Raw genomic sequence first — 11202 nt, 5'->3', positions numbered from 1 at the left:
TTCTCATGTGAGTTGTTTCATTGGATGGCTATTTTTAGCATACTTTCATTTGAATTTGGAGGAACGAGTCCAGTGTATTTGTCATAATAGAATGGCGATGTAATAATGCCATTACTGAATCTGTTCACCACCCATCGTATCATAAAACTAGATCTATCTCATGACAAATTAGGGGGCATGGGTGGCCCAGTCGTCTGAGGTGCTGCGATTTGCTGTGCAGAGTTGCGTCACTTGGGCACGCAAGAAACCTATGATTGTGGGTTCGAATCCTGGTTCGCCCTGATTATGTTTCTAGGTTTGTTAGCACCATACCCGTGCTCGTGGGTTTTACCGAGGTGGTAAACGTCTGAGACCTGCATCACTTGGGGCTTTCCTCCCACATTAAGCTGACACGCCGCGATATAACTGGAATACTGTTAAAAGCGGCGTTAAACCCAACCCAACTCACTCATAACAAATTATTTAGTATTGGAAAATATATATTTATGCATGTTTCTTCGATCGTCAGGGTTAGTCCTGTTTGGGTTATGGTAGGTTACCCAAACTCTATCCTTAGCCCTTGGATCCTTGAAAATAACAGTGGCAAATATAGTCTGTATCGGCTCCAAAATAATATCTGGATAATAGAGAACGCAACACGCAGGCAATACAGGTTACAGAGCTCCAGATAAGCTTTTGGTGTTGTGGGCATTTTAAAATCATTGGGTATCAGTAATTCTATCTGGGTATTCAAATTTCTGTTACCCACTAGTTTTTACTCGTGGGTATTAAGTTAAATATTTAAAAACACTATTCAGCTAGTCCCTGCAAACTTGTGTCATGTGGGTTAGAGAGATTTATAGAACTAAAAAATACCACGTCACTTCCACAAGAAAGTGTGATGGGAAATGATCATGATGTAACTGTCATCGTGGAGTTTGGCAAGGTTGACGGAATGCCCGTTTATCATTTCAAAATAAGTTGCTGATTTGCTAATCAAATACGCAGGGTTACTTCACAATATTTTGATGATCCGCACAAGTTTGATTTTTGTAGCGTACCTGTAATGTTCGTTGCGTATTTGATACGCATGGATTTTATTTTACTGCGTATTTCTACATTTCTGATGCATATTTTACGCAGATACGCAGCTTATCTGGAGCTCTGGGTTATGCAAAGAACAGAAACAAACAGTAAATAGTTTTTCATTGGTTTACCTTTATTCCTCTTTGGCACAAATATATATCTATGTGATGTCAAAATCTCAACAGAATAAGGTGCTATTTGTTCAGCATAACAGAGAAGCTGTGATAACAATAGTTGTTGAAGGACACACAGTGTGGAAATTGAGGGTAACATCTGTAAATACAACCACGGAGATCTCGGGTAACATCAGGGAGAGATCAACAAATTAGGCTTAAAAAAGGTAAAAGAATTGGTTCTTAGGCAATGAGTTTCGAAAATAGTGTGCAGGCTTTCGTTTTTGTATTTTTGCTTGTTCAAAGTAGTATGTAAGCAAATAAACATTTGTGTACCATCAACCTGGGAAAGGGTCTCCCTACATTAGCAAGCACAGAAACGCTTATTGCCACCATGACCATAACACGAGATGTGCAGTAAAGCAATGTGCATGTATAGGGAAGTAATTGCATGCTATATTGGATCGCATTGTTTTTCAGTATTAGGATTTTTATATTTTTTTGAAAATGGAAATTAAAACGAAATGTGCAGCAGACTTTATGATTATGTGGGCGGTGCCTCAGAACCAAGACTATTAATTTTTTTAGCCTTAGTTACATCAGTTTGGATCAGTTTGAATGATGATTATCTTGCAAGTTTTTGCAGGCAGGAATGCATTGATAGCTGTTACCTGATGGTAACAAAATCTTTTACACTGATAGTTGCCTTAACTTCTTTTGAGTAATGGAAAATCACTAAAATGCCTGCATTTCACTATGACAACGAATATCCCCGAATAGGAATTTTTTCATGTTCGTAGATAAATCTCAATAATTTCTTCAAGTTCTTTAATGAATCTTATATGATTCCCATATATTTCGCGGGAGTTCGTCGATTTGGCAAGAAAGTTTTTGTTTGTCAAAAACTTTAGTGGAAGGGTCCCCAAATTGCAATTTCGTGGCTGTATCGTAATCCATTCGTAATTAATTCTTATGTTCTGTAACAGCTCTGTATTCGATTTTTTTCCATTCTTGGCTATTCTTAGCAATTCGTGGCTCCCAAACTTTCTTGTCCTCAACCTGAAAACATCCTGAAACAGCCACGAATGTTCCGAGTCAACTACAAATCATAAGAATTAAGTAAGAACAACATTTAGCATATTCGTAACTCGTAGGTGATTCTTACAATTCTTGCATGATCTGTACATGAATCTTGTAATTCGTACATGTTTCTTAACCCATTCCTGGCATTCTTCATATTTTTCAACCCGATTTGCCACGAAAGTTTGCAGTATTGGCCGAATCATCACAAATTTCAAACATTTCTGATTCCGTGTCATTTGGGATATTCGGGGTCGTAGTGACAGGGGGCTCAAGTAAAGACAGCTGCCGTGAGGGTAAAACAGATTCAGCTGCTGGATTCTTCGTCCTCTTTAACTATTCCACATTCTTGAACAGTATTTCAGGAATGTCACAGCATTCAGCTCCATGGAGGAAAGCCTGATTGATGCAGGTCTTGGATTACCGTAGGTCCACGGTCATGTTTCTGGCATGTCTAAGGGAGACAACTGTTCACAGCAAACATATGGCCGAACATCCACAAAAAACATAATGAAGACAGACACTCAATATGTACACATGTAACCATCGTTTGTCTGGAAGTATGTCATTACCCTAGACTTGGGAAATGTGTCCGAAATGGGAGAATTTCAATTTATAAATCTGACATTACTCCAGCAGTGTTCCTGCTGACTTTTGAAACTGACAGTCCTGGTGGACTGGCAACACTATAAATTACAAGACCCTTCCTAACTTTTTCAATCCCAACTTTCAACAATTAAAAAACCGTAAAAAAATTATCTGGTTTTAATTCATTCAACATGACATCATCTCTGAAGGAACTTAGTGTAGATGCAAGATTTCCTCATGTTTCCAAGTATGAACTGTTAGAAATGAAATGACATGAAATCATGTTAAAATTATTACAACTGATTTTAACTTATTATCCATGGTGGTCCAATGATAAGGACTCTATTAGTAATCTAATGTTCTAAAGTTCAATTTCCAAGTAATATTTATCAATTCTAAGATGGGTACAATGTTTACATGTTCTTGGTAACTTTCCACTACCCCTTGACCTTGACCTTGACCTTCATGTGTAATGTCAGCTCACAGGTTACGTCACGACCTCTTCAAAGCTCATGCATTTCGAAGCACATGCTAGCAAGTGAGTATTGGACCTCCATGCTGCCAGGTTACTGCCTGCTATATTTGAACTATTTTCTCTTCTTCTTTTTTATTCTTCAAGACTTAGTCGCTTCAAATATATATTTAACCTCGAACCAAAGCAAAATGTTATTTCCTTGCACTAAAAATGAAGGTAACAGACAAGCTGACTTCATTCGAAAAATATACTTATATGAATGTCGCTGATGTTTTGTTCAACAACAAAGATTTATAAGGTACTCTCTTTGCCGATCCACGGGGACGAGCAGCCACATGAATTACCAGTCTAATCCCAATTTTACCGGTAATAAACTGGTATTGTCCAGTATGAGAGGCCCCACCCAATAATGCAACGCCTATTTACATTTGGTATACAACTGCCAAACCCATACAGATTTCACAGCATCCATGCATCCCAGTAACAATTAGCATTATCACATCTGAAACCCTCACAAACCAGTATCCCAAAGTGTATTCTTACCAAATCCAAGCATATACACATCATCATCCACCATTTAACCATACATAAAAGCCAGATAGCTCAAACTTCTCAGTGGAATCAATAGTTTCTTTTGCCAACTTTTAAAAATACAGTCAAGTCCCGTTAATCGGACATGGTTGGTTGCATATTATTTTGTCTGATAAACAAAATTAAGTAGTATCAATGTTTGTTAAAAGCATAGTCTGGAATGGAAGTCGCAAGTTGTGAAACTTGCACCGCAAAGCTTAAGACTCGTCTCACATCAAAACACGGGTTTTGTACTCGCGGGCAGATGACGTATGCTGATCACTGTGTCGGATTAACGAGACTGATTAATGAGTGATTTCGGTAATTCTTTGCAATTAGGTGTGTCGGAATCGGAGCGAGAGACTGTCGGATTTACGGGTCTAAATAGCACTGATTTAATCGGTTCCAATCATTAGTGTCGGATAAAGCCAATTGTCGGATTAACGAGACTTGACTGTCGTTGGCATCACTAATTTCATTATTAGTTTTTCATCCAAATGTGAAAAAACAGTTGAGATGGAGACATAACTTTTTTAAACTGATGATGGCATGTCTGTGTATAGTAACTATCAACATCCTATCTACATGCATATGGTATATTTCATCAGGATAAAAAAGAATGGATCAGATTGAATATGTAATAATTTATGAGTGAATCATACTCGTAACTTTATTCAAATACACAAGGATCACACAAACTCCATCTCATATCTTAACCATTAAATTTGTAAACTTTCTTGCTGGTGATATTGTTGCTTTTGACTTAAGATTGTTTTCTTCTGACCAGAGACTTTCGTAATTACTTCCAAGGGTGCTAAAAAAGTTTCTCTACAGCTAAAGAAACCCGGTCTGTTTTAACTATAAAAAAGCAGACAAACACATTAGTACAGTGCTCAAGCATGAAGGTGTTCTACTGTGAATCTATTTTTCTTTTGAAGTCCCATCCCATGTACCGTATTCGACATAATAAGCTCCAAGGGCGCTCTCAAAATTAGAAATAGGGGGCTCTTATTAGAATATTATTTTGGTGATAAGGAAAAGGAGCTGAAAGATCGTAAATCTCATGGTTTATGCTGACAGCCTGAAATGTTTATGTACGACAGATAAATTTTTCCAGACTTTAATTGCCCATAATTAAGGATGCACATAACACGTATTATACACAAATAAATAAGACTGTACATTGATTAATCAGAAGGGGTGCTAATTGGGATTGTTCACTAGCCAATATATTAGAAAATATCGCCGTGGGCGCTTAATAGAGCGGGGCGCTTATTACGTCGAATACGGTACTCTCATTTGTTTCTTTTGACTCTGGATGAATCCTTTTTGTGAAATAAATAGAAGTATCAAGTACAACCACTTTACTTTCATGACAAACCAAGCAAACAAGAGTCATCACAACACAAATGGAACAAACAAGTAAGCAACACACTGCAATGTATGGAGTTTGTATTCTGTAAATGTGTTTGGTTTTATGCCATTGGGCATATTCCTACAGACAAGTGTCAGAGTTTATCATATCTATGACCAAGGCTTGTGATATCAGTATTGATTCAATGCTACGAGTACTAGTATATATTTCAATGACACCCCGGCATGACCAATTTTATACCCCACTTCCAGTACAAGTGTATTGGAAACAAAGACATGAGTCTCCAAGGGTCTAAACGTGTTGAGCCCCGTGAAGATTCTGGGGTAGAATAGGTCTTCAGCAACCCACACTTGCCGTAAAAGGTGACTATGCTTGTTGTAAAAGGCGACTAACGAGATCGGGTGGTCACACTCGCAGACTTGGTTGATACATGTCATAGTTCCCAATTGAGTGGATCGATGCTCACGATATCAATCACTGGATTATTCACAGACCGCCGTCATATAGCTGGAATATTGCTGAGTGCGGCGTTAAACAACAAACCAACCAACCATCTAAACGTGTTGGTGTCCAAAATGTATTCATTGACATTAACTCCATTGAAACTTAACTAGGGTATAAATTGGTTATAGCCTCACTTCTCAGTGTATCTGGTAATATCCTACAAATTGTTGACTTGAAGTCACCTCAGCTCTGCCTCCACCAAAACTGTTGGGAATTTGACAGATACACTTAAAGATATGTGGGCATAACTATGAAATATCCACTATTAATACATTTCAGACCAGATATGCCACTGTATAGCTTCTGTTATAGCTATAATGGATAGAATTATCATTAAACCGCCTGCATGTTATCAGATATGAGCGGGCCACTCTAACTTGATAATGCCCTCATATTGCTTGACGACGACCCATTATCACGCCCGTTGTTAGGTGATGTTATAGAGATAGGTGACATCACGTTCAATAGTGACATCATCAGGTTTGCTCGGTGACGTTTCCATATTTGTAAAGGTGGGTCAGGGACATTCTTGATTGCAGTAAATGTTTCAAAACCAATATTGTTTATTTGATGACAATTTCCATCCATTTTAGCTATAATAACAGTTACGCTATTTTTCAGGGCATTACCATTTGCAGAAGCCCTCGGTCTTTTCAACTGCCTTCCTTCGAAGGGCAGCTAATGGAAGACCTCGGGCTTATGCAAATGGTAACGCCCTGAAAAACAGCATTACTGTTTTATCATGACTGATTACTGTGCTAAGTTCAGTATTCTGCTGATACAGCAGTAAACTCACTTTGTGGTGACAAATACTTACTCTTGACACCTATAAAAGTACAATACCACACTAACTATGAATAAACAAGCATGATTTAATTTTGCATAAATTACTATTCTCACACAGTTACTCAACTATACATAAACTTTAGCAAACTGGTATCACAGAAATAGAAAATGAATGTCAACTTAACTTACATGAGTTAACAGGGGACAATTGTATATATTGTTGCAAAGATTGTTATTTCCTAAAGAAATGTAGGTATACAACCTGGTATATAATAGGTATGCACATAATGACATCTGTGTAAACAGATACCTAAACTGCAACCCTGACTCCTAGGTATGTCAAAATACCATATTTCCTCAATAAGATGCAGGGAGATTGGGTAGCCAAGTCACACCGCTTGTCATACCGAAGCCCGGGTTTGATTCCTTACATAGGGACCCGTGAATAGATCTTCAGCAACCCATGCTTGTCGTAAAAGGCGACTAACGGGATGGGGTGGTCAAGCTCGCTGACTTGGTTGATGCATGTCATCGATCCCAATTGCGTGGATCGATGTTCATGATATTAATCACTTGATTGTCTGGTCCAGACTCGAATATTTACAGACCGCCGTCATATAGCTGGAATATGGCTGAGTGCGGCGTTAAACAACAAACCAACCAACAACCTTACATGGTTAAGTGTGAAATCCATTTCTGGTGTCCCCTGCTGTGATATTGCTAAAAGTGGCATAAAACCATACTCCCTGACTCATTCAGATGCCGGGACTCAAATTGATGCTGGGCATGAGCTCTGTTCCAAATATAGATGCCGAGGATCTATCAGCTTCCATCTGACCACTGTACCAGCTTTAAATAGACACCAGGTCTACAGCTTGCGTGAAATCAACAGAAGCTCAGACGTCTAATAGAGGAAATATGGTAATTGAAGTCCCAGGGAACAGAGGTGAACAATAAATATACATGTTATCGGTTGGTACCGTATTCGATGTAATAAACCCCCAGGGCGCTCTCAAAATTAGATATAGGGGGCTCTTTTTAGAATATAATTTTGGTGAGAAAAAAAATAGTTGAAAGATCGTAAATTTGGTGGTTTATGCTGACAGCCTGAAATGATACAAAAGAAAAGTCTGTGTGTATTATACACGAGAGATATTTTTCCAGAATTTAACTGCCTGTAATTAAGGGTGCATATAACACACAAGTGCGTATTATACACAAGTAGGTAAGTCTTGTGTACAATGTTCAATCGGAAGGGGTGCTAATTGGGATTGTTCACTCATAAACCAATATGTATTCGCAAATATCGCGAGTGGTGCTTATTAGAACAGGGTGCTTATTATGTCGAATACGGTAATGTATTGTACAATAGTTCAAGGAAATACAGATACATTCTAGAAGTGAAGGAACTGGGGCACATTTTAAATTGATGAAATTGATTTCCATCTTGAAACAGCTGTAGAACATATTTCATCAACTGATGAATGAATATTCAGAGTGAGTTTGGTTTAACGCCGCTTTTAACAGTATTCCAGTCATATCACGGCGTGTCAGCTTAATGTGGGAGGAAAGCCTGAAGTGATGCAGGTCTCAGACGTTTACCACTTCGGTGGAAGCTACGAGCACGGGTATGGTGCTGACAAACCCAGAAACATTATCGGGGCGAACCGGGATTCGAACCCACAATCATAGGTTTCTGGCGTGCCCAAAGGACGCAACTCTGCACAGTGAATTGCGGCGCCTTAGACGATTGGGCCACCCGTGCCCCAGAATATTCAGAAAGAGTATGAGTAGGATATGATAAGGAGTAGGGCTGGGACGAGTCCAAATGTACTACCGGGTACCCACCACCTTATTACCTGACCCTACCGGGTACCCCCAGTAGATATTTAGAGACAGGTACAAACTGTCCAATATGGAAATGTTTGACCTTAGCCCTGGCAAAATGGTCACGTATAAAACGATCTGGTCATGCATACATTGAAGTTTCATCTTTATTCAAACATATAAAAGTCAGAAGGAATGGGTGCATTGTCAGAAAGAAATGGGAACATTAGTGACTTGTAGTGTAACCATAGAGTTCTAGATAAATTTTGTCATTAAACAATATATCACCTGACTAACCACATGTCCACGTGGACCTGTGGGTCAGGACCCACCCGACCAGGGTACCCGAGTTACCCGTCCCAGCCCTAATAAGGAGATAGGGGAAATTGCGATATAAAATTCCAGATGCTTCAGGAAAACTGGAATTAGTATATGTAAAGAGAATAATCGGTAATATAAGCACCTGTACAACCGGAAAATAATATCTGTATACTAGACATTCGTCATGAACACACTGCAAAACGGAACACTGTTTAAAGAAATCAACAAATAACATCTGTGTAAAATAATGCAGATATGTTGTCTGTTACAGGGTCACACCAACATAAAAAAATCGAATAAGCAAGTTTTTCATTTTCTTTTATACCAATGTCAGGAGATCATCATCTCAAACAACCTACCAAACAATCTACCAAACAATCTACCAAACAATCCCTTGTGTGAGTTTGTTCATATTATTTCTTATCTACAAATTACCTAAAATGATCTACTTTGTTGTCACCGTCATATAGCCGGAATATTGCTGAGTGCGGCGTTAAACAACAAACAAACAAACAAACTTAGTCAACTTAAATGTACATCCTTATATTTACATTGCAAACTTAGGTGGTGTAACATCAGAACTTGACTTATACTGCTGAATACTGTGGATATAAGGATATAAATAGATCGAGACCCATGGAGAACTGTCAATACATTTCTGCTCATTAGGCCATGAAAAACAAAACTGTTTCACATCGTTGTACGGGTCAATTAAAACATGAATGATGTTTAACAGAGTGATCAATAATGTTTGGTTTTTCCTTGATTTAAGTCCGGATTGTCCTGATTTTAAAAGTAGGGCTGTATGCAGCCATCATCACATAGTGTTCTCAAAAATATATATAATAAATACACTTCTGATACAAATTTGTTTACGTCCTAATTGTGTGAGGGAATAAAAGCTTATATGTTTGGCACCTCGGAGAAATTCTGTCTGAAGCATATTCCGAGTTCTGCTGATTAATTATACCAATTAACTGTCTTATTTTCAAAAACATTCTTTCCAAAAACAACCACCCCACAAACCCCATGCTAACAACCATCTCACCAAAGGTTGATCCCTTAAATCAACTCACTTGTGAAAAGTGATTAACAGTGTTAGAGTTATCAAACCCATTCTCATAATTTGTCCAAGAACCATGCTTACATAACGCGGTGTATCTTATCTGTTGAGAGTGTACGTGTACAGGTATAGTGTGACAGTGCCGCTAGCAGACAATAGTTGTAATTCTTCGTCTTAATGGTCGAGGATGCGGAGGTTGCCCGATACAATCTTGTTTTCCAAGATGGCCCCGGTTGGGATATCTATCCTCTCGCCATGGTTCGCTATGATGATGACAGTACCCTGTTAATAAAAATAAAATACAACATATTTAGGAACATCGTAATAATATTCACACCATACTCGTAGACAGAGGGGAGATAACTTGAAGAGATAGTTGCCCCTCCTCATCCAAGAACAAATCATCAACCAGTTTGTGTTTATCTTGTATGAATGGTTAATTGAAGTTCTGATAGTTTTGTGCTATCAGAATGGTTAATTGAAGTTCTGATAGTTTTGTGCTATCAGAATGGTTAATTGAAGTTCTGATAGTTTTGTGCCAACAGAATGGTTAATTGAAGTTCTGATAGTTTTGTGCCAACAGAATGGTCAATTGAAGTTCTGACAGTTTTGTGCCATCAGAATGGTTAATTGAAGTTCTGATAGTTTTGTGCCAACAGAATGGTTAATTGAAGTTCTGACAGTTTTGTGCCATCAGAATGGTTAATTGAAGTTCTGATAGTTTTGTGCCAACAGAATGGTTAATTGAAGTTCTGACAGTTTTGTGCCAACAGAATGGTTAATTGAAGTTCTGATAGTTTTGTGCTATCAGAATGGTTAATTGAAGTTCTGATAGTTTTGTGCCATCAGAATGGTTAATTGAAGTTCTGATAGTTTTGTGCTATCAGAATGGTTAATTGAAGTTCTGATAGTTTTGTGCTATCAGAATGGTTAATTGAAGTTCTGATAGTTTTGTGCTATCAGAATGGTTAATTGAAGTTCTGATAGTTTTGTGCTATCAGAATGGTTAATTGAAGTTCTGATAGTTTTGTGCTATCAGAATGGTTAATTGAAGTTCTGATAGTTTTGTGCTATCAGAATGGTTAATTGAAGTTCTGATAGTTTTGTGCTATCAGAATGGTTAATTGAAGTTCTGATAGTTTTGTGCCATCAGAATGGTTAATTGAAGTTCTGATAGTTTTGTGCTATCAGAATGGTTAATTGAAGTGCTGATAGTTTTGTGCTATCAGAATGGTTAATTGAAGTTCTGATAGTTTTGTGCCATCAGAATGGTTAATTGAAGTTCTGATAGTTTTGTGCTATCAGAATGGTTAATTGAAGTTCTGATAGTTTTGTGCCATCAGAATGGTTAATTGAAGTTCTGATAGTTTTGTGCTATCAGAATGGTTAATTGAAGTTCTGATAGTTTTGTGCTATCAGAATGGTTAATTGAAGT

At 37.9% G+C, this 11202-nt stretch overlaps 1 protein-coding gene across 5 annotated transcripts in view; it reads right to left on the bottom strand.

Moving 5' to 3' along the window:
* Positions 1 to 3300: 3300 nt before the first annotated feature.
* Positions 3301 to 11202, bottom strand: part of LOC139442323 (UTP--glucose-1-phosphate uridylyltransferase-like) — a 105670-nt gene continuing 97768 nt past the window's right edge. For all 5 annotated transcript variants that reach the window (XM_071223117.1, XM_071223115.1, XM_071223116.1 and 2 more), the window contains one exon: positions 3301 to 10049. In XM_071223117.1, coding sequence (XP_071079218.1) covers positions 9942 to 10049 — 108 coding nt within the window. In that variant the 3' untranslated portion in view covers positions 3301 to 9941. The remainder of the gene's footprint in view (positions 10050 to 11202) is intronic.

The sequence above is a fragment of the Haliotis cracherodii genome, unplaced genomic scaffold (genome assembly GCF_022045235.1).
Source record: "Haliotis cracherodii isolate W230 unplaced genomic scaffold, xgHalCrac1.p SCAF_5, whole genome shotgun sequence".
NCBI lineage: Eukaryota > Metazoa > Mollusca > Gastropoda > Lepetellida > Haliotidae > Haliotis > Haliotis cracherodii.
The sequence above is the reverse complement of the archived record's forward strand: the minus strand, read 5'-3'. Positions and strand labels throughout refer to the sequence as shown.